We start from the raw sequence: 25,087 nt of genomic DNA on the forward strand, positions 1-25,087 counted from the left end.
AAAACTATAACAAGAAAAAGTAAATAGTGAAAAGAATCCATGTTTGTCATGGAATTGCACAATTTTTCATAACTTTCCTTTATCAATAAGACATTTTAAAAATAATAATTAAAAAGTATAAAATGAAAACAAAGATGGGATTAAATTATCAGTGGTTCTTAACTGGGGTAGACTTGAGGATTTAAAATATTTATAGGTGGGTCTTACCCTGTGAAACTTCTGAGATGGGGATGGGGTACCTATATATTTAAATACACATGTGCACACACACAAAGAGCTGATTATGATGCACACTGGTAGGCAATTTCTCATCATAAAATTCCATAAATCTATGGAGAATAAAGGTGCTATTCCAGGGACAAGCTGAATATTGGTTATGAGGCACCATAGGTGATGGACACCAGGCTGTTCTTAGTGTTTGCTTGGTTTGCTGCAGCCACTGTTATCTGTGTTTGTGGCTTGGGGGCAGTCTGAAGTATCACCCTCTGTGGAGGATTGCTCCACAATGCGGAAAGCCTCCAGGAACTCATTGATGTCGATGTGGCCATCCCTGTTGAGGTCAATGCTCCGGGCAAGGTCACAGATGCAGTCATCTGTGATGTCAATGTTCATATGAGAGCTGAACAGCTTCCAAGTCTGCCTGAACTCATCCAGTGAGATGAACCCTTACCAGAGAGAGGAAGTTATTTCAGTGAGTCAGTCTAGTTTTCAATGTTCATTTCCTCTGACATTCTTGCAGGGACACCTGCTCCTTACTGTTGAACAAAGATATTCAAGGCCTTCTATCTGGTTTAAACTCCCAAGGGGATGGCACAAAACTAATGGATCACCAATGGTTCTCAACTGAGAACAATTCTGCTTCCTTTCTACTGGGGACGTTTGCCAAGGTCTGGAGACATTTTTGATGGTCATGACTTGGTAGGGTAAGTGTTACTGGTATCTAACAGGTAAATGCCAGGGAAGCTACTAAATATCCTACAATACACAGGATAGACCCCCAAACAAAGAATTATTCAGGCCAACATGTCAATAGTGCCATTGCTGAGAAACCATAACCCATCCCAAACATATAATTTATTTTGCTTATAAAAAGCCTTTGGATCCATACATCTAAGGTCAACTGACTTTTTTTTTTTTTTTTTAACAAGGATTCCAAGACCATTAAATGGAGAAAGAACTGTTTTTTCAATAAATGGTAGTGGACAACTGGATATCCTCATGTAAAAGAGTGAAGCTAAATCCCCTACCTTGCACTACCAACAAAAATTGACTCAAAATGAATCAAAGACCTAACGGGAAGAGCTAAAATTGTAAAACTCTTGGAAGAAAACATAGATATAAACTTTTGTGATCTTGGATTACATCATGATTTTTTAGATATGACACCAAAAGCACAAATAACAAATGGAAAAAGATAAATTGGACTTTTTTAATTAAAAAATGTTGTGCATCAGGGATCCCTGGGTGGCTCAGTGGTTTAGCACCTGACTTCAGCCCAGGATGTGATCCTAGAGTCCTGGGATCGAGTCCCATGTTGGGCTCCCTGCATGGAGCCTACTGCTCCCTCTGTCTTTCTCTCCCTCTCCCTCTCTCTCTCGAATAAATAAATAAAATCTTTAAAAAAATTTTGTGCATCAAAGGAAACTACCAAGAAAGTGAAAAGACAATCTATAAAGTCGAAGAAATTATTTTTGTATCATATATCTGATCATGGCATGATATCCAGAATATATAAAAACTCTCATAACAACAAAGAAATGAATAACTCAATTAAAAGATGAGTAAAGGATTTGAATAGACATTTCTCCAGAGAATACATAAAAATTCCAATAAGCACATGAAAAGATGCTCAATATCATTGCTTATTAAGGGAATGCAAATCAAAACCATGAGATACTGCACACCCAGAAGGATGGCTATAAAGGGGGCAGGTAGCAAGCGTTGGTGAGGATATGGAGAAACTGGAGCCCTCAAACCTTGTTAATGGGAATGTAAAATGGTATAGCCACCGTAGAAAACAATTTGGCAGCTCCTCAAAAAAGTAAAACATAGTTTTATGATATGATTCAGCACTTGCACTTCTAGGAATACGTCCAAGAGAATAAAAAACCATATGTTCGCATAAAAGGTTGTACACCAATGTTCACAGCGTCATTGTGAATAACAGCCAAAAAGTGCAAACAATCTAAATGTCTATCAACTGATAAATGGACAAACAAAATGTGCTATATCCATACAATGGAATATTAGCCAGCTATGAAGAGGAATAAAGAACCAATATACACTACAACATGGATGAAAACATTATGCAAAGTAAAAGAAGCCAGACACCAAAGGCCATAATATTGTATGATTCCATTTATATGAAATGTGCAGTATAAGCAAATCTATAGAGACAGAAAGGAGATTAATGGTTGGCAGGGGCTGGTGGAGAAGGGACAGGGATGGAGAGTGACTGCTAATGGGTGTGGGTTTCTTTTTAGGGTGATGAAATATTCTATAATTAGATAGTGGTGATGGTCACACAACCTCATGAATATACTAAGAATCAGTGAACATTTTAAATGGGTAAATTACACGGTGTGTGAATTATACCTAAACATAGGTGGAAAGAGAGTAATAATATTGAAAGAGGCCTTTTGACCACTGGGGGAACAGGATGAGAGTATACAAGACTTCTCTGTACATTTTCTGGTAATATCCTGTGAATCTGTAATGATTCCAGAATAAGAACTTTAAAAAGAATTCTTTAGGAGTGAGATTGTTAAAAAGCCTTTCTTCTCTAGGTACATCTTCTAATAGCTGTTTTTCCTATAAGTTCTCATAAGGTTTGTCTTCAAGATTTCTTCTCTGCTCTACCCCTCTACCTGGATTGTTCATCTTGCCCAAGTACTTTTCCAGTTCTGCCATTTATAAGCATAACCATTATTTATTTTGGTCCTAAGGTGCTTGAGTAGAGAGCTAAATAACCAGGAAAGAGACTGAAAGGTGGGAGGTAAAGTCCGTACTCTGTGTCAGGAGTGATAGGATAATGAGTGTCTTTACCTGAATGATCACTATCTGTGATCCTAAAAATGGCCTCTAGGTTGGGTCGGTTTCGATACAATGTTTCCAGCAAACTTGACTGTATGTTCTGCAAAAGAAAAGACGTTTTCTTTCTATATCTCATGTTTAGACTTGTTCTAATATATAATTAACAATCAACCCTGACAATAAGATACTATTGAAACAGCCTGAAGATATTTTGTCACCAACCAAATAATAATCAGCCTACCAAATAATCTAAGGGTTTAAGAAGTACCTAGTCTATGATGAAAATGTTCTAAAATTGACCCTCATAATGGTTGCACATATCTGTGAATATATGAAAAACCACTGAATTGTACAGTTTGAATGGATGAATTGTATGGTATGTGAACTATATTGAAATAAAGCTATTTTAAAAAGTACCTAGCTCAAGGCCTCATATACATTACACATTCAGGAAGTATTTATTGAATAAATCCTTTTTTTTTTTTTTTTTTGGAGGTGGGGGAGCAGTATGGTGCCAGGGAAATCAGACAGCCCTGAGTCTGAATCCCAGGTCTACAACTCAGAAGCTCTGTGAGCAGTGTCCCCATAGGTATAATGGTGCTGAGAATACTATACTTGTGGGGTGGGTATTTTGAAGATAAATTGAGGCAACATATGTGTCACTTAACACAAAACCTGACATATAGAAACTCAACTCAACTCAAATAGTTCCATTTTCTCGTCCATCTTCTTTTTTGGGTTCTCAATATTTGTTCCTGATTCAAAGTTCTCCATAGGGAGATTCATGGTCCACAATATGCCTTCATCCACCAATTTCTCACCATTACCTCACGGCTCAGTTGTTCTTTGGCCAAGTCCTCCAGCCAGGACTTGTACTCCAGTGTGTTATCTGTTGAACTGTTCACCAGCTGTGGCTTCAGCATCTGCCATGGCAGTCCTAGATGCAGCACAGACTCCACAGCTTCTGCCCAGGCACTAAGAGTGATTAAACCTACAGGAAAGAGAAAGTTTGTTGACCTGTCACTTATAGGTCTAGTGTCCTGCCCAATAGTGCAGACGTTTTTATCCTGGCATACTTCTTGCTCTCTGTAGGTAATAAAAATAATGGGCACTGTCACTATTTTTGTTAGTCAAGGTAGACTTTGCTGGAAACCAGGATTGCAAGATAAAATACTGGATGCCCAATTAAATTGTTACTGCTCCTTTCTAATAGGACTATATGTGGTCAATGTCTATTAGACTTTCCATTGAGTTGAGCAAAGACAGCATTTCTAGCTTGGACAATAGAACACAGAATAGATATATACACATTAAACAGAGGCCAAATCACTAATCTTTTACTAATCTTGGAAAATTTCTTGTAACCTCCCCCACCTATTGCTTTTTGCTTAGTTCTGGCCTTGTCACCCTCCTTTTGACTCCATTTCTTTTTACCATCTCCCCATCTATATTTTGCTAAATTCATATTCTGTTAAAAGCTTGTAATTTTAAAATTTAGAAAAGATAACTGGAACATTAAATTGAATACAATAAAGAAAGTAGTCAAAGGTGTCCTTTGGCCATTAGTTCAACAAATATTGATTTGATAACTTCTGCAACACAGATTTTTTTTTGGCCAGCTTTCTTCTAGGAATATTTTACTTCCTTGGTCTCACCAGTTTTATCTGCATCATGCTTCTTAAATTCACCAAGAAGATCCAAAGAAGAAGCAAATAACTTTTCCCACAGAGATCTCAGAGCTGACTCCTCTACTCTGCTAATCCTGGGACAGGAGATGAAAAAATTTAAAAGTTAACATAGAGAAAATAGGCATGGATTTGTTTTTCTTACCATACTTCTCTCTTTCCTAATGCCTCAGCCTCCCTGGAGCTCAGTTTGGGAAGGAGGGAAAGGGCTCAGTTTTTGAAGGAAGAGCTCCATCTCTTATTTCTCCCCTTGGCATTTCCACTTCTCCCTGCTAGGCACAAACAGGACCTGCTGCTCTCCATCATAGTGCCGGACAGTGGTTACAGCAAAAGATCTGGAGAGAGACCACCTTTGCAGTAAAGTTATCTTACTGTACTGCACCTCAATTTCCCCATCTACAAAAGAGGGATAAAAACGGTACCTAAAAAAGGAAAGAAAGAAAGAAAGAAAGAAAGAAAGAAAGAAAGAAAGAAAGAAAGAAAGAAAGAAAGAAGAAAGAAAGAAAAGAAAAGAAAAGAAAAAAGAAAAAAGAAAAGAAAAGAAAAGAAAAGAAAAGAAAAGAAAAGAAAAGAAAAGAAAAGAAAAGAAAAATGGTACTTATCTTATAGGATTATTGTAAAGATTAAAAAAGTAAATTCATACAAAGTACTTAGAAGAAACCCCAGCACCTGGAAAGCACTTAGTAAATGGTCTCTGTTATCATACTCATATGCTTTCCTTGTAATTTATTACGTTAAATAGGCACAAGACAAGAGTATGAATAATAAAATAGCTCTAATTTAATTTTCTCATTCTTACTGGATCAAAAGAATAATGCCGGGAACAGGCACTAGATCCAAAGTAAGTGTTCAGGAAATATGTATAGTTGAATGAATAAAAAGATAAAAAGAGAGAAAGGTAAAGAAAAAAAGAGATAAAGCTAAATATATACTTTGTCTTGCCTCACCGAAGAGCCAGCCATTCTATAAATGAGGACCAGATAACCTATGTTTTCAAGTGCCAAGTTACACATGTGCGTGTGCACACACACACAGAGTTTTAATCATGTTTGATGAAAATCTTCCTTGCAATTTAAATAAGTAAATAAATAAATAAATAAATAAATAAATAAATAAATAAGGCAGCCCTGGGGGCGCAGCGGTTTAGCGCCGCCTGCAGCCCAGGGCCTGATCCTGGAGACCCGGGATCGAGTCCCACATCGGGCTCCCTGCACGGAGCCTGCTTCTCCCTCTGCCTGTCTCTCTCTCTCTCTCTCTCTCTCTCTCTCTCTCTGTGTGTGTGTCTCTCATGAATAAATAAATAAAATCTTTAAAAAAAATTTAAAAAAATCTTAAAAAAAAAGAAGTATGGGACTCCCTCTCGTCCTCCCCAAAGTTTATAAACCATTGGTCTGGCAAAACATTCAAACTATCTTCTGTCAAATTGCAGTCATCCATCATTATCATGACGGGATATAGTATGGTGACACTTTTGGGAGCCGGCTAGATGTACGAGGCTCTGTTCCTAGGGCAAGCAGCAAATAGTGAACATTAACTAAATGCAGAGTTCTGCATGGATTGTTTCTTTCCTCCAACACCCACTGGGGAAGGTCTGATTACTATGCGCATTACAAAGTAACTAATCCAAGGCCACATAGCTAATAACAGGTGGGCCGGCAATCAATCTCAACAGGTGGAGGGCAGGCAGGCTAAACCATCATTGTGAGGCATTGATGTGAACCGAAAGTATGGATGCTGAATGAGAGCTCTCTGAAGAAAAACACAAGATTTTGAGTTTACGGCATTGAACCATCAATAACAATAGTCAGAGACATTCCCCCCTTACTTCTAAGTTCTCCACTGCGCTCCAGGAACTTGAAGTTGTTGGACGAGTGACTTCTAGGTGAATTAGGTGATGTTTCCTTGCTTTAATACAATTGATGAAGATTTCAAAGAGCTCTTTAATTATGTTATTAAAACATATGCTCTATAGGATTCCCTACAGTGACTTTTTTTGCAGTGACAACACCTAAATCCTATGGAATCAGCCATTCCAATTCCCTGGGGCCTACCCCTGGAGATCCTACTTTGGTGGGGCTGTGGTGAGGGTAGGGCGGCTGAGTTTTTGTAAAGCTCCCCTGATGATGTGCCTGCACAGTAGATTTGACTATCACTTAATGAGTTTAAATTTTCATATGAAACTTCTTGAGTGATGCTGGCCTTGATTTTTTAATAACTTGAGTGTTTAATAACTCTTGATTTTTTCACTTGATTAATTTAAATTCAATTTGGCAACATATAGTATAACACCCAGTACTCATCCTATCCAGTGCCCTCCGCAGTGCCCATCACCAGTTACCCCAACCCCCCACTCACCCCCCCTTCCACTACCCCTTGTTCGTTTTCCAGAGTTAGGAGTCTCCTATGGTTTGTCTCCCTTTCTAATTTTTCCCATTCAGTTCCCCTCCTTTCCCCTATAATCCCTTTCACTATTTCTTATATTCCCTGTATAAGTGAAACCATATGATTGTCCTTCTCCGATTGACTTACTTCACTCAGCATGATACCCCCCCACCCATCCACATGGTGGGTATTCGCCCTTTCTAATGGCTGAGTAATATTCCATTGTATACATAGACCACATCTTCTTTATCCATTCATCTGTCAAAGGATGTTGAGGCTCCTTCCACAGTTTGGCTATTGTGGACATTGCTGCTAGAAACATCGGGGTGCAGGTGTCCCGACGTTTCACTGCCTTTGTATCTTTGGGGTAAATCCCCAACAGTGCAATTGCTGGGTCGTAGGGCAGGTCTATTTTTAACTCTTTGAGGAACCTCCACACAGTTTTCCAGAGTGGCTGCACCAGTTCACATTCCCACCAACAGTGCAAGAGCCTCTCCAACATCTGTTGTTTCTCGTCTTGTTAATTTTCCCCATTCTCACTGGTGTGAGGTGGTATCTCATTGTGGTTTTGATTTGTATTTCCCTGATGGCCAGTGATGCAGAGCATTTTCTCATGTGCGTGTTGGCCATGTCTGTGTCTTCCTCTGTGAGATTTCTGTTCATGTCTTTTGCCCATTTCATGATTGGATTGTTTGTTTCTTGGGTGTTGAGTTTAGTAAGTTCTTTATAGATCTTGGATACTAGTCCTTTATCTGATACGTCATTTGCCAATATCTTCTCCCATTCTGTAGGTTGACTTTTAGTTTTGTTGACTGTTTCTTTTGCTTTGCAGAAGCTTTTTATCTTGATTAAGTCCCAATAATTCATTTTTGCTTTTGTTTCCCTTGCCTTCATAGGTATATCTTGCAAGAAGTTGCTGTGGCCAAGTTCAAAAAGGGTGTTGCCTGGGTTCTCCTCCAGGATTTTGATGGATTCTTGTCTCACATTTAGATCTTTCATCCGTTTTGAGTTTTGTGTATCCAGGCACCCCTACTCTTATTGTGTCTCTGGGAATCTTGAGGCTTCAATGCCCCCCGCGCAATTCTGCCCTATTTCCCTGCTAAACACTTTTCAGTCAGGGAACACTTAGATGTGGATTTTTAAAGTTCCCACTTGTCCAGGGCTGGGCTTTCCTGCCACAGAGGCTTTCATGGCTCTGCTTTCGCCCAGCTTGTCATGGTTCCCCTCCCCACTTTATTCATTTAATTTTTTTTTTTTCTGCCTTCCTACCCTGTTAGAAGCGAAACCCTTCTCTTTTAGCTTTCCGGCTGTTTTCTCTTTACATCTCAGGTCGAATTCGTAGGTGTTCAGGATGATTTGAAAGTTATCTAGGTAAGTTTGTGGGACCAGGTGAGTCGAGGACCCTACTCTTCTGCCATCTTGCCTCCCAACCTAACTCTTGATATTTAATAACTCAAGAGTGATTTAAAATAATGCACTTTTATAGCACTCACACAAAGCAGATGCTAAACATTAAAGTGTTCTCTTCCACTGGGTTTATGTTAACTTTGTTTTGATTTCTAATTAGTTCACTTGATAATTAAAGAAGCTTGTTCAGTAGCACTAACACTGTCTCTGTTAGCAGCTTATATACTCTGGGACCATCTTCTTGGTGGGAAGCAGTACTGCACATCCATTATGTGTGTGATTTCTGAAATAAGACTGCCTGGGTTAAGGCTTGCCTTCATTGTGTATTAGCTGTATGAGTATGAGCCAGCTGATTTAACCTCTGTTCCTTACTGATCTCCTCCATAAAAGTGAAATTCATATGTATTTTATAAGTTCATTGTGAGACATACATATAAATTCTTTATAATAGCACTTAGTGGGTGGTGAGTCCTCAACCAAGGTTAGAACTTAGAATCATCCCAACAGAAGCCATTTAAGTACTGTTATATGCTTCCATCCCGGGAAGAAGACGGCCAGCAAATGTGTGGACTGAAACCCATCTGTCAAATGCCTAGAAAGCAAAAAACCTTTGTCTGTGGCTTATAGGGTAACACAAGCCCTTTAAGGAAGGGAGAAAACAGAAGAGTGACCCTGGAAAAACTTAGTGGCCTGGTATATGGACTTTACCCAAGACACATCCATTGAAAATAAGTTCTGCAGGAAGCAAATTTGTTGCTTTCATTAATGACGCCAAGGTACAGGTCTTAAAGTATATGGAGGACAAAGAAGAGGCTCTTGCTATGTCTATGTGGACCTCACTGCTGACATAGCTAAATTTTGTTGTTGTCGTCACTGTTGTTGTTATAGGTAGGCTCCATGCCCAATGTGGAGCCCAGTGTAGGGCCTGAACTCATAACTCTGAGAGCAAGACCTGAGCTGAGATCAAGAGTGGGGTGCTTACCTAGTTGAGCCACCCAGGTGCCCCACATATTTTGAATTCTCACTTAGAATTTGGATAAATATCATGATGCTTGACATTTCTACAAGCACCATAATTCTGTTTTTCTGAAAATCATTCATTAAAAAGTCTTGCCTTTGCCTCATAGTCAGCCTGTGGGTCTCCTTGTTAGCTTGATACTGCACGATGTATGGGGTCAGGGCCGGTCCCAGTTTGACATAGGCCCCTCTGTTACTGCCAACTTCATAGTAGTTGGAGGCAGAAAAGATTGTTAACACCTAAATCAAAACAGAGAGAGAGAGAAAAAAAAAAAAAAAGAGAGAGAGAAAGGCATTCAGGTTCACTGAAAAACTTTTCACCATCAATCTGATAGGGCCCAACCCAATTTCAGGCATTGCTCAATTTCAGAGGCTATTCCTTGGCCTCACCTATGGATTGATTGATTGATTGATTTATAAGATTTTCTTTATTTATTCACAAGAGACACAGAGATAGACGCAGAGACATAGGCACAGGGAGGAGAAGCAGGCTCCAGGCAGGGAGCCCGATGTAGGACTTGGTCCCAGGACCCAGAATCACGCCCTGAGCCAAAGGCAGGTACTCAACCACTGAGCCACCCAGATGTCCCAGATCTTTTCAATTTTTTAAAGTCATCAGTTCTAGTAAGGCAGGAGCTCAAGTAATAACAGCTTGAATTCTGATGGGACATCCACAACATGCTTTCTTCATAGTTTCATCTCAAGTACAATAGTAGGGGTCAGAGAAAACATTTCATTTGGATCAACTGAGAGGCAAGCAGGATCCAATAACTTGGGAAGGCCGTTACAATTGGCAAGCCGGGGACAGCCCAGGTGGCTCAGCGGTTTAGCGCCGTCTTCTGCCCAGGGCCTGATCTCACATCGGGCTCCCTGCATGGGGCCTGTTTCTCACTCTGCCTGTGTCTCTGCCTCTTTGTCTCTCTGTGTCTCTCATGAATAAATAAATAAAAATCTTAAAAAGAAAAAAAAACAATTGGCAAACCAGTAATCAGAGCTGGTATGAGGCCTCAAAGCAGTTTCCCATGGAATACCCTGCCTCCTGCGATGCCCTGTGAAGGTTTCCATCGTTAGTACATTGGGAAATGGTAGACACTGCATCTCTTCTTGGAGATTTATAAGGGATATAGGAAACTAAAAGTTCTCAGAAGTTCCACAGTAGAGAAACTTGAATTAACCAAACACTTCTTAGATTAGTTCATCTCACTTTTTCCCCCCACATGGAAACCTGTTCTTCTCCTGTAGAGTTGGTTTCCGCGGGACCGCTCTCATCCTAGTGGCACTGGGCTAGGCAACCATTGTAGGATTAAGATGCCCAAAGATCAGTTAGGATATTAAATATGTTCCTGAGATGACAAACAATCCTGAATCCCTGTCTGGGGCACAGTGCAGAAATCCTGTCACCCTGCAGTGTTGTTTGAAACATGTGGCAGCAAGCAATGTGACTTAAAGATGTGGCTGGGAAACCACTAAGCCATGTATTTCTGTCCGCGAGATGGGACAGTATCTGCCTTTTTGTTCTCTCGGGGTACATGCTGTGTGGTGGCAGCAATCAAATTCTGAGGTTTGAAGAGGCTATGAAAGTCAAGGAGAAGCGACTGTAAAGGACCGCGCCACCTGGAGAGAGCGGGTAACACACACGAGCCACGGCTGGCCGTGGGCAACCAAGAGCCTGCGCTTGTCCCGACCTGGGGGTGACGTGGACCGCTCCCGGGCACCACACACACTGTGCCCACCTTGCGTCTGTGGCAGAACTCGTAGCCTTCAGGCTTGCGCTCGTGGGAGCGGATCAGGAACTGCAGGTTGTATTTCTGTAGCAACTGTTCTGTTACACTAGGTCCAAAATAACAGCCTCCTCCTCGAACGGTATTGGCTTGGCAGCCCTCCTGGGCCATGGGATCGCTCCACAGTATATCGACCACCTGGAAAGACCAAGAGATGGTTTCTTTCCTAAACTCTAGAGAGAGATTCAGAGTCATTCCTATGAAAAGCGGAGGAGTAAAAGGCAGAGGAGGAGAGGAAGAAGAGGCTACAAATATTTGGATGGAAATAAGTGAATCGTTTTCCCTGTGATCAATATTTGATAGATGCTCATATTTGAACCTCTGGGGTTCCAGAACTTTCTCTTACTCACAGGAGGAGCACGTGTATGCGCATATTGTTTGACAAGCCACTTTCTAGGAGATAAATCTTATGCGAAGGCTCCACATATAAACCAGATAAAAAGGGAGCTGCTCTGGTAGGAGCTCTGATCGGAGCCAGTAATCTTCGGTTAGCCCAATTCTCTGGGCTCCTGGACATGTGCCCCAGAAAGAAGGCGGAAGTCCTGGGACTGGCAATGTGATCTCTCATGCAGCATTCACAAGGCCCAGGTGTAGTCCTGGGAAGGTGCAATCAAATGCTTAATCTCTTAAAGTAATTTCAGCATTTTTAAAAGAATTTGCAGAAGAGCTGAATAATTTTTCTAGCAATTCAGGTTCTACCCTTTGGTTACTACTCAGGAAACACTGATGGCTAATCTTGTACACAACTTACATGAAATATTTGGGTGTATTTTGGTTGTTGACACCCAGTACTTTCTAAATGTACTTTTAAGGGGGAAAAATGCATTTGACTTGTAAACATCAGAACATTATTAATGAGTCACATTTTGCAAAAGGAGAGACTTGCATTTATTTTAGAATTTCCATTTTAAGTTGATGTTGGAGTCCAAATCGACAGACAGCTCAGCGAGAATGTAATGTAAACTCACCATCTAGCTCTCTGAGGTTTCCAGCCTCGGGGTCAGCTGTGACTCCTCTTTCTCACCACCCTCCATCCAATTAATCCGCAAGTTCTGCCAATTTTAGCTCTTACATAATTCTGAATTCTCTCCTTTCTTTATTGGATGAACCATAAAAAAGCTGCCATTCTTACAGGTGACAAATGGTTGAATACCAGCAAGTTCACTTAGTGCCACTAACACCCCTGGCACACGCTTCCCACACGGATCTCCCAGGTGGATTACAAGTCCTACCACCCCAGTCTTGCCTGGGTGAAATGTGCCCTCCATTTGGCAGCCGGGGGCATATTTAGGTGAACACTGGGAGTGCCTACTCTGAATTCATTCTCCTTTCTCCTTCTTGGGAAGAGAACTCTGATGAGGTGTTTGGGGCGGCAGCATGCCCAGCTACACACTTGCTGTCCCGGTCTCCCTTACAGCGAAGGGTGACTATGTGACACAGTTCTGAAGATTCTGGAGAAGCCTTTAGTTGCCTGAGAACAGAGGCCCCAGAAGCTGCTGACCTAACCCACTGGACCTTGAACTACAGGAGCCATCTTTCTGATACATTAAAAACAAAACCTCAGGTAACAGCATCCAGTAAGTCAGGCTTACCTTCCTACCCAGTGAGGCGAGGTCACTAAGTGGGTGATTGCGCACCTGCCACAGCTTCCCATCCTCCATAAAACTCTAAAATATTTGAGTTCTTAGGCCAATACTAATATCCTTCTGGGCTGTTCTAGCCCCAGGGGGAGAGGTGGAAAAAATACCCTGAATTTACAGAGGGAAGAGATTCCCTTTGGTTTTCAAAATCCTGTCCCGAAGACAGCCACATTGCAGGGAGCAGCACCAGGCCACGGCTCACCTGCTTCCAGGCCTCCTGAGTGGGCTGCAGGGGCTCCGGGCTTCCCAGCCTGCTTCTGGCGTGGAGGGCAGGGGGCTCCCCTCCGCCCGGCTCTTGGGGGGCCTGCCTGCTGCCGGCACCGTCCAGCCCCGGGTCCCCAGGGCGGGCCGCAGCTGCAGGGGATGCTGGAGGAGCGGCTGGCCCGGTGCCCCCGCGGGAGCCCAGGTGGAGGCGCCCAGGGCGCAGAGCCAGCTCCGGGGCAGGAACCCGCGCCGCCTTCTCTTTCGCAGGCTGCTTCCCCTTCTGCCTCCTCGTCTTGCGCCGCAGGGTGGAAACCACCTAAAAACGTCCGGAGAAGATACAGACGCTGGGCTGACACCGCAGTTGGTTTCCTGAGTAGCCCCTCCACGGTGAGCACCTGGGCTCCGGGGGAAGCCTCTAGAAACCCTCAGAGCACTTTGGTGACCGCTGTGGTATTCAAGGACATGATCTGTGGCCTTACAGTTTTTGGTTTGCATTTCCTTTTTTCCTAGTACTTCATATATATTGGTTTTTTTTTTTTAAATATTTTTTTTTTCAATTTTTATTTATGATAGTCACAGAGAGAGAGAGAGAGAGAGGCAGAGACACAGGCAGAGGGAGAAGCAGGCTCCATGCACCGGGAGCCCGATGTGGGATTCGATCCCGGGTCCCCAGGATCGCGCCCTGGGCCAAAGGCAGGCGCCAAACCGCTGCGCCACCCAGGGATCCCTATATTGTATTTTTTAACAAAAGTACTGATCTGTGACAAACTGGAAGTTTATAAAACCTGATCTTCCACCACAGATAATTCGAGAGATACTAAGCCAGGCCACTGTTTCCTCTAGGAACCCAGTGAGTTTTAGACAAGGACGGGAAAGGGAACCTCTCGGGAAGGGAAGTCTGTATGGACTTTCCTGCTATACAACCAGGTGTTAAAGGAGAAGAAATGCAGCTTGCAGTTGAAGAATGTTGGGATAGGAAACACCTGATGCTTTGCTGTGGGCGAGGCAGCACTTTGTGGCATCTTATAGGAAGTGCTATCTTACCTGTTGAGGAAGGCAGGGAGTGGAAGGGAGCACCTCTTTCCAGCCTGGACCTAATTGGAAAGAGACTCTTTTTGCCAAAGAGACTGAGTATGGTCCCTGTCACTGACTCAGAGTCATCATGGTACTGGGACCCGGCTGACAGTGTAGTCACAAGCTGGAAGAATTCTGATCATGGGAAAGAGAGAAAATAAGGCCACAGAGCAGAGCTGTGGCATCCAGCAACCATTCCTGGTGTGCCTGAGTGCCACAGTGGAAACCGAGGGACACATTGTCAGGCTATCAATGACAGAGGTCTGGCTCACAACGGGAACTCAGTGCAAACACGTAATCAAAGAATGAGAACTTTCTGCAAATAGATGTAAGGACTGTGATCCAAGAAAGCCATGTCCTCGTGTGGACTAGTCTAGGGCGAGGACAAAGGACACTCAGAGAGGGTCAGCAGAACCTGAATGATGTTTTAAGAGGAATCCAGATTGAATATAGCAGAACAGAGGTGTTCTCTAACTTTGGACAAGCACTAATGACTTCCTAGGCAGCTTAGCCCTGGGCATAGACAGTAAAAGGCCATCAAATGTGAATGGAGTCATAACCTCCTCCTTCTCTCCTTGCTGCAACTCAGATTGAGTGTCAGACCATCAGTCCCACCCCTTTCCACCCTCTGGTAACTTTATTTCAAGGATGTTATTTATCTGCCCCCCAAAAGGCATCTCTAATTTTGATTTTTTTTTTTTTTTTTATAATTTTATTTATGATAGTCATACAGAGAGAGAGAGAGAGAGAGAGGCAGAGACATAGGCAGAGGGAGAAGCAGGCTCCATGCACCGGGAGCCTGACGTGGGATTCGATCCCGGGTCTCCAGGATCGCGCCCCGGGCCAAAGGCAGGCGCCAAACCGCTGCGCCACCCAGGGATCCCCTCTAATTTTGATTTTTAAGGAGAATGACAGTGTTACTATGTATTGAGCTTTCTAAATAGTGCTATGCTGGGCACTTAGCATGAATTCATTGATTGACCCTCAGGTCACCGCTGTAAGACTGCATCCTCATTTATGGTTTTACATGAATTCATTGATTAGTGCTCACACCCCTGTGAGACAGCATCCTCACTTATAGTACAGACGAGACACCCGAGACACAGAGATACTAAAACGTTACCAGGACTGTATCCAGATATCTGACTCCAGAGCTCCTACTTTTGTGTTTCTCTCCCAAATGATCCCTGGACTCTGTACAGATGGCTACATCTCCCCTCCCCAGAGCTTTGCAAACCAACTATTGGGAGGTTGGCTTTTTGCTAAGCTACAGAAAATAAACTGTTCTTTAGCATTCTTTCCCAAAGTTCCTACTTCTCCTGTATACATGAAATGTGATTCCTCCCATGAGATCATCTCCTTTATTGTGACTTGTTGTCTCTACCTCCAGACATAGATGCAGCAGAACAGAATATTTGAATTTAAAAAAAAAGTGAGGTGCTGGACATTGTGCAGAATTGACAAAGGAAATACTTAGAGCTAGTTTTAGGTCCCTTGAACCCCTCCTCCTCTGTTAAGAACATGAAAGGGTTGAGATTATGGAAAAGCAGAGACGGAATTTATAATGAAGATTTTTGAAGGAAGCTGTTGAAAATGTTGCAGGTGCCCCCTCTCCCACCTCTGCCAAGGGGTTATCCTTTTCCCCTTCCGACACTCAGTTTGTGGGTACAGGGACACATAACTGGTCTTTCAGTCGCCAGAACACAAGGGGCCATAGCCAGACCTTGATAGGTAGGATTTGAATCCAGAAACCTTGGACTGAATGCAATTATTGGATGAGACCTGAGTGCTGACTCCATTGAGGAGGGATGGGCATGGCTCGCTATGTGGGAACCAGGATGCATGGAAATTTGGGGAGTAACAAAAACAGATCAAGACAGAATTGGCATCTATTTACACTTCTATCTAACATCTATCTACACTTCTTCCTTAGAAATAGAAACCCAGATTCTTATAGATACCACCTGGAATTAGGAATACACTCTCCAACCTGCCTTTCAGCCTAAATGTTAACAGATGATAAAATTTTGAACAGAAACATGAACAAAAACTTTGTGTACAACTGAATGTCCTTAAAGGGAAGAAACATGCCTTTCTCCTACTTTCTAATTTATGCTGCTAGAATGTGGTCATGATGGCTGGAACCCAAGTAGCCATGCTGGGCCATGATGCAGCCTGGGGGAGCAACAAGACAGCAGGAAACTGGGTCCCTGGTGACTTTGTGGTGTTACCCTACCAGCCCTGGACTGCTTGTTTCCTGTGTTTATTTACAGAAGGAAGGAATAATCATAAACCATTGTTATTGAAGTTTTCTGTCACTTCAGCCAAATGCAGTTAATACGATTTCTACTTGTTGAGTACAAATTTTGTAAAGCATGTGCATATGTATTTTCATTTAATCCTCACAACACCTAGGATATAGTCATTTATATTCCTATTGTATAGATTCAGAAACTGATGTTATAGTAAATTACTTTTTCAAGGCAATATTCTATAAGTAGCAGAAACAGAATTTTTATCCATTTCTTTCCAACTTCATAGGCCATGGCATAATCACTTACCATAGCTACTCAAGGAAAAAAGAACATATTTCTATTCAATACCTGTGTGGCAGACCACCACTCCTCCAAATCTATTTTCCCCTTCTTCGTCATAGGAATGGGAACCCCAACTCTTGTGCTAGGCCTGCAGCCAACCAGAAAGAAGGCTGCATTTCCAGCTTCACTTATAGCAAGGTGTAATTCTGAACAACAGGATGAGAACAGAAGAGATGTATACAACTTCTTCACTGTGTCTTTAAAGGGCAGGGATATTCTTCCCCCTTCCTTCCTCTATCCTACTGCTTGGAACACAGATGTGGTGGCAAGCCATCTTGGCCTACACAGATGAGGGCATGGGAACACACCCCAAGGATGGCAGCATAAGAAGACTTGGTTCTTGGATAACCTAGTAAAACAAAGCTGCCATACTAGCCAAGTACTTCATGTTCTAAGATGCAAACCCAGATCTGTCTGATTCTAAAGCCATATTCTTTCATTTGTGTCTCATATAACACAGACTTACATGAATTAGAGTTGCTCAAAGCACACAGGCTTGTGTAGTAATGAGTTCTCTATCTTTGGAACCGCTCAGATGAATGTTTTCAAGGATGTTGTAGTAGGGATTCTTGTGTTTTGGAAGGGGCAGCTGGAGTACAGAAGCCATAGGACACCATTCAAGTACAAGAGTTTGTGATTAAAAGAAAATAGAATCTTTTTTTCCTAAAGTTTTACTTCCAAAGTGAAACAAAATAGAGACGTGTTAATACTGGAGTATAATGCATTCTGTGTCACTCACTCCTCCTGCTGGTTATTGTAAATCCCCTTAGGGAGGCACCATCTCTGGTTATCTCTGTATCCCCCCTACCATTTTCCTTGCACATAGTAACCACTTTAAACATAGTTGTTGAGTTTAATTCTAAATTGATCTTCATCCTTCTATCTGCCAGTAGCATCCTCCCTCCATGAAGCAGGTAGTCAATACACATTTGTTAGTTTAACCGAGTTATTTGAGAAATAGAGGCTCTTCAGGTACAGTGATTGAGGAGTATTTACTAGAATTGTCCAGATCAGGGACAGCAAATAGATGGCTCTCACTGTCACTCCCCACTATCACATCCAGAACAAACACCACTAATGGATCACAGCACACTTGTGCCTTGTGCTTGGACGTGGATTCTTAATCTTTCTCCTTTTAATGGTTTAATGGCTTCTCTTAACAGCCCTTATTAGTCACCTGGAGTCCGTGTGCAAGATGATATTTTATGCTGCCAGTGAAACTGGGTTAAATTATTATGAAATTATTATGAACTGGATTATTATTAACTGGGTTAAATTATAGTGAAATATATACCACTTCAGTAGTCAGTACCTTGTGCCTGTCTAGTTTAGCCAAACCTCCAGGTCAGTCATGTCTGACACTCCGCCATGAAGAATCAGGACTTCCTCATCAACCAGAGTAGCCAGAGGAAGCCAACAGAAAACATCCTGCAGTATTTTTAGTATTTTCTTGCCATGTGTCTAGAAAATGATAGTTAAAAGATAATAAGTTTCAAATGACACTACTAGACTCATCTGAACTAAGAGAAACTTTTGCTTTTAAAGGCAGCATACCTTATATTTATGCATCACTTCCTTGGTAAAGCCATATCTAGATTTAGAAGGAAAAATAGATATTACATTTGGTGACATTATGGTATAATTGAATTCTTATAAAAATTCATATTCTATATACATATACTTAAATATATGGAAGAGACTGAGGTATAATACTTACCAAAATGTTTACAATCATAGCATTCTGTTTGGTTCAAGAAATTATAGGATATTTTGATTTCTTCCTTTTGCTTATCTGTATTTCTTACCTTTCGTATATTGAGCCTTTATTGTTTAGATGATAAAGAGTATGGATATGTGAAAAAAATTTAATGGTTTTATTAGGAGTAGGATAATGTGTAAATTTTAAAGAAATATTTTAAATGTCATATATTGCATATTCTTTTATAAAACTGAAAAACTACTTTTAAAAGGCATTTGACAAATAAGGAGCTCTGACGAAATAACTTTTTACAATGACAAGTAAATATCAAATACCCAAGCATGTTTTAGTTTGTTACCGTAAGTTCACCATATGGTCCTCATGGTTTCCTCGGTTAAGACGGAACTCTTTTGGGTAAACCAACATGAAGGCAAAAAGAATCATCAGGATCTCTACTGATTCTTTGCCTCGATCCACGAAGTCACCATTGAAGACATAGGCCCTCTCTGGTGACGGAAGGCCATTCTTCCCAACAAGAAGACAAGTCAAGAAGAGGAAACAAAGGAAGGGAATAGGAAATTGGGTCAAACCAATGTGCATTTGACAGTTACATCAGATCATACATGAATTCTGTACTTTCTGGCTCTCCTCCAAATGTGAATTGTCAACAAAAGATGGAAGTATTTTTTTATTGGTCTTATATTTCCTTTCTAGTCAGGCTGAGGTTATGACATGCTCATCAAAATAAGGACTTTATACAAAGCCAGAGTCTTGCCATGTAGTAGGTACAAAGGACACTGAACTTATGATCCAACAGCCAGTTTTAAGTCCTTGCCACAATATCTACTTTAAAAAAAAAAAAGATTTATTCATTTGTTTGAGAGAGAGAGAGAGACAGCCTAACATAGGGCTCAATTCCATGACTCAGATATCATGACCTGAGTCAAAATCAAGAGTGGGATGCTCAACCAACTGAGTCATCGAGGCACCCTTGGCCACAATATCTTTAGTAATAGCAAAAATAGCTGTCAGATTCCTCTGAATTAAATAAGACAAATGAGAAAATGCTTTGGGAAGCACAGTATATATAAAGTAATATTACATTAAAGGAACATTCATGTATGTTGTTACATGCTCTACATTTTATAACTAGAAATGGATAGGAAAATAGCTTTTGGGCACTTTACTAATCATCAATTTTCTTTATTTGGAAAAAAGAAAAGTACTAAATAATGATTCCTTGTCTTTATTTTAAAATAGTCTACAATAAATAAATAAATAAATAAATAAATAAATAAAACAGTTTACAAAAATATACTAAAATGTAACGCAGTGCTGGCTTTTATATTATGTACTTGCTACAAGGTATTATTTAAACTTTAAAATAATATTTTAAAAATCCAAGCATACTTAAGCATTTGTTTATAGATTCTATATTTGAACTTCCAGAATAAGTCTCAGAGCAAGACAGGATCTTAAGCACTCATACCTTATGAAATATAAATATTAAGTCATCCAACTGGCCGTGCAAGTCTCCTAACAGAGACAGAAAAAGAATATCAGTTTCTATTGGTTCTTGCCACTGTGTCTCATTTTTACTATGAAAAGGAAAACACCCAGAAAAATCTGACAAAGTGATGGTTACTCATTTTTCCATATGTAAGAGAGGGATAAATATTAATTTCCCTTGTTGCAGAGCTAGTTAATATTGAAAGCAGGAAATATGATCTTTTTCTACAAGATTATCATGAATAGTAAATGAAGTAAAGAACAGGACAGAATACTGCAGGGTTGCCAACTCAAATGGGAGCTGGAGTGATTCTGCTCTATCCACGGCAGGAAGACGATATTCACATGTGGGCCGGTGTTCTGAGATTTTTCAAGAGATGTTGGAAATCTGGATTTTAAAATTAGTTCAATTTTAAAATCCTCTGATTTTCAAAAACTGGAAATTAATTTGAAAAATTTAAGAACATTTCAGAGCAAATAAGACCTATCTGCAGGTTGCAAGCAGTCCTCAGGGTGCCAGTTTATTTACAATCCCTGGTGTATTGCAGGCCGTATCCCCTAAGATGTGGGACATCAGTCTGTAATAGATGTTTAAACGTCTCTGAAAACATAAGGATATGGAAAGAATCGTGACTGACAGGATTTCTCTCTGGGAAAAGACTATATGTGGGTGGAAGGAAGAGTTTGCTAGGGCTTGCTCAAGTAACAAGAAATAAGCTGTCTTCTGACAAGGGGGATCTGGCTAATTGCAGGGATTTTGTTTTGAATGGAGAGCGCGAGTTAGGGGCCAAATGGGAATTGCTTGGGGAAATAAGGCAGAAGCTGGGCCCTCTTGGCCCATAGCCCTTCGTTGCACTGCAGCTGCCTCAGTACACGTGGCGTGAATCCGTGAGCACTCTCAGGGTGCATGCATCTCCCACCAGCCTGCCTCTCCTCTTCCCCATCACAGGGGCTTTCTTGTTTGGGTCTAGCATATGAAGCCATTCTGTCCGGTGCTTACCACACACTGTGATCTCCTCGCTGTAACAGGTGGAGACCCGGTTGATGTTTGGCAGTTGTACCAGGTGTTTCCTGGTTTCATGCAAAAGATTCAAGACATAGCGAGCATGGAGCTGCTACTAGGAGGAAGCAGAGGGAGGGACAAAATGACACTGATATTCATGCAGCAAACGGGGCCTCACCTTGACTGTGTAATGACTCCAATCACCTGAGACCCCAAGAGTGACCCTAGTAAATCGACTCTGGGACCCTCTGCATGGATCCTCTCTTTTTCACCTATCTTCTGCTCTTGTTTCTGCTTTTCATCATCCCCAAATATTGAACTAATTATCTCTTTACTACCGATTGAATGAGAGCATCCCATGCCTTCAGCGTGGGAGAAATGCACGCTTATCTCAGTGAGGTGTGAGTAAGTGCATGCGCATTGATGATACTGAGGATCCTGACATCACGGAGAATACCATCCCAACTCCTCCTGCAACAAATTGCCTTCAAATGAAGGAAAGAAAGGGCTGGAATCTGGCATAGAACCAGAATCTGACCACTTCTCACCACCTCTACCTCTACCACCGGGGTTTCAAGCCACTATCACCTTTTGCCTGGTCTGTGGGAAAACCCTGACTGGTCTCCCTGCTTCAGCCCTCGCTCCCCACACTCTATTCAGAAAACAGAATGATGATTTTAAAAATCAAGCCAAGTTACATCATTCCTCTGCCCAATGTCTTCTCATCTCTTTGAGAAACATAAAAGCCCACCCACTCTCCTCTCTGCCTCCATTCCTTAACTCTCTTCCCTAAGCCTCTCCTCACCAAGTGGCCTTCCTGAGGTCCCCAAGCCATCCAGGCAGGGTCCTACCTCACAGCCTTTCCATTTGTTCCTCCTGCCTGGAACATCTTTCTGGAGGCATCCACATGGTACATTTCCTCACCTTTTCCGCGGTGCCTTCTGAGACTGCAGCCATCTCTCCTACCTAGAACTTAGTTCATTGTTTTCCATAGCTCTAATTTCTGTCTAATATATTACATAATCTACTTATTTGTTGTTCTTTCTGATCTATTGTGTGTCTCCCCGCTAGAATGTCAGCCCTGTGAGGGCAGGGATTTCTGCCTTGCTCATTGCTGTATCCCCAGGCCCAGAACAGTGTCTACACATAGTAGTGCTCACTAATTACCTGTGGGATGAATGAACCAGGAAAGATGACATAAATTAGGAGAAGTTTTCAGTACACAACACCTGGTTTATTGACTTGTACAAGGTCCTGGTTAAGTGAAGAGGACATGGAATCTCTCTAGTACATCCATATAGATACTAACACCCTAAATCCAGGGCTCTTCCTTCTGTGTTAGGTCTGGTCTCTCTCTACCTACTACATGGCATTGGTGGCGGCCCAGGTTCCCCAGAGCAAGCTTACTTGTTTCAGTCTGAAAGCTTCCACCAGGGCAGTTGCGTGGTCAGGAAGGAGTGGGAAGGAGAGGCGTGGCCCTGTGTAATTGTCTGGTACCTCTATAGATTCATAGTCACTGCCTTTCTCCATCTCAGAGTCCTGGAGGAATCTCTCCGTGGTGAATTTGCAGTTCAGGAAGTCCCCTGGTCAGGACAGAAGGTTTGGACAGCTTATCATCAGCTGTGCAGTCAGTTGGCAATACAAGACTGTCTTTCCCTGGACCATACTTGAAGTGGGGTGGGCCAGTCTGGCATCAGCTCCAACACCAGGGAAGAGAAAGGGAAGGGAAAGTGACAACAGATTAAGGTGGGCACAAGGTGCCTGGGTGGCCCCCTGCCTTTGGCTCAGGTCATGATCCAGGGTCCTGGGATGGAGCCCTGTGTTGGGCTCCCTGCTCAGCGGGGAGTCTGCTTCTCCCTCTGCTTTTCACCCTTGCTCACACTCTCTATTTCTCTCTCTCATTCTGTTCCCTCTCAAATAAATAAATAAGGTCTTAAAAAAAAAAGATTAAGGTGGGCAGGAGGAAAAGGTTAAGCTTTAATGTCAATTTCATTTTACTTTTATTTTAAAATATTGAGATTTGTTAGACCTAGAAAGAATAGAAATTGAGGAGCCGAGGCTTATAAGCAGAAGGAAAAGGAAAAGCCTTGACAGGGAAAAAAAAAAAAAAAAAAAGCTCACAGGTATTTGTGGTATACTCAGTGAGTGTGGCAGAAGCCATTAGACCTTTCAGGGCCCTTCAAGCAAGGGCCAACCACCAGCTTCCGCATCACTGGCTCACAGGGGTCCTAGGCTCACAGGGGTCCTCAGCAGGCCTGAAATGTGGAATCAACAGCCTTTCCGATCCACCCCTCCCAGCAGCCTTCAACCAATGAGCCTCAGGACATGACATATGAAGACTCTAGTTCTCTCTGCCTTCAGGTGGGATCATTCCAAGGCATGGGATGTTGCACCGTTTCCCAGGCACACCAACCTGCTGGCTTAGTAGCACATCCCCACCCCCTTTATTGGCTGCCTTCCTTGCCCTGAATTCCTTCCCACCCCGTCCCCACCCCCATTATGTCCTGTATGGCAGCTCATACTCACTCTCATGGTTGCTGTTGGGGGTAAAGTGATCCACAAGGTAGCTGAAGAAATCATGGAGCTGCAGGAGAACCGAAGACTCCGCTTCAGAGATGAGTGCAAACAGAACCGGGAGGGTCCAAATCAGCCGCACCCTCTGGGCAACTGAGCCCTGCTGCCCGCGGGCTAGAAGGCAGAGCACACGGTGACTCTGTCCCACATCCCACCGCACCTTGACGTGGTCCTGCTGCCCAGCATACTCGATAGACTGGAAGATGCGCCAGGTGCAGCGCCGCCTCGTCTCCAGGCGTGCCATGTAGCGCCGGTACCATCTCTGGATCAGGGCTGCTGCCTTGAAGGCTGTGAAATGGGTGGAGATGCGAGCCAGTAAGCTGGGACCCCTGGGCTGGGAGGGGGTGAAGGGCACCTCTCCTATGGTGACGCAGGAACAAGACAGTGGAGAGAAGCACTACCCGTTGCTGCTGGTGGGAAGGATTTGCCTTACCACTGGCTGGGGTGCTGGTTTCCCCGTTCCCATCTCCCACCCCACCTTCATTCTTACCTAGTACTTATACTAATATCACTGGAGGTTTACTGGAATTCCTACTTTTTGCTGAGAATACTGCGTGTGCAGGTGGGAGGCTGGATTGCCAGGATTCTTAAGAAACGTAACCTGAAGAGGTTGCAAGCATGAGGCATCCCTGCAGAGTGGAAACACAGGGGTAGAAAGTGGGGAAGACATTTTGACATAACAATAGACTGGATAGCAGGAGTCCTGGGTTCTAGGCCTGGAAATGCCCTCATCAGCTCTGTGGCCTTACGTGGATTTTACCTTCCTGGGCCTCAGTGTTCCCATCCCGAAAGGGGGATGGACTAGATGACTGGGGAAAACAAACCATAGACAAACACGCAAATTCTGCATGAAATGTCAGGTGGTAGTAAATGCTTATAGGGCTCTGCACTTGCTTTCTCCATACTTGTCACAGCCCTGTGGGCTTTAAGTGTCCCCATCGTGATATCTGGGTGAGCACACTGACTATCAAATCTGCAGGCAGGCTTTGGGCTTCTCCTTTTGCCAGGACCTGTGCTGGGTGACCGCGTCCACAGGGTGGCACGATGAGGTTTACCTCTTTCTATGAGCTTTAGGACCTGTGGTCATGTACTGCTGCTATAGAAGAGAACAGCTGTTCACATAAATAACTAGATTCTTCTTAAGCTTCTGGGCCTGAATGTACCATTGGTGATGAATGGAGCATTTGTGGATAAAGCGAGATTAAAAAGAAAACCCTACAGGTTAATTCAGGTCAACCTCATGAAGAGTAGACAGACTGATTTAATATAGTTAGCCTGCATTAGAGAGCTCACAGAATTCTGCTGATTTCTCTAAGAATGTCAATGGGAGAGTGGGGGAAGGAGAACCAGGGAGGGTCTTAAACAAAGCTGAATGTGATTTCCTCTGACAAAGAATGTCACACGGTAGCTATTACTCAAAGGCACTTACCCAACACTAAGGGTTGAAGCTGAAGCTCTACCAACTGACTTCTGTAAATCCAT

General features: G+C 42.5%; 1 protein-coding gene across 1 annotated transcript; it reads right to left on the reverse strand.

The window, feature by feature from the left end:
* Positions 1 to 25,087, reverse strand: PPEF2 (protein phosphatase with EF-hand domain 2). The gene is given in 18 exon segments (XM_072810012.1): positions 1 to 665; positions 3,046 to 3,133; positions 3,861 to 4,024; positions 4,689 to 4,795; positions 9,622 to 9,764; positions 11,258 to 11,443; positions 13,148 to 13,465; positions 18,133 to 18,158; positions 18,161 to 18,281; positions 18,375 to 18,411; positions 18,878 to 19,044; positions 20,009 to 20,055; positions 21,029 to 21,143; positions 22,439 to 22,614; positions 23,558 to 23,615; positions 23,766 to 24,002; positions 24,141 to 24,234; positions 25,035 to 25,087. Coding segments are annotated over 18 exon segments (2,391 nt in total). The 3' UTR covers positions 1 to 411.

Source organism: Canis lupus, chromosome 33, assembly GCF_048164855.1.
Source record: "Canis lupus baileyi chromosome 33, mCanLup2.hap1, whole genome shotgun sequence".
Classification (NCBI taxonomy): domain Eukaryota; kingdom Metazoa; phylum Chordata; class Mammalia; order Carnivora; family Canidae; genus Canis; species Canis lupus.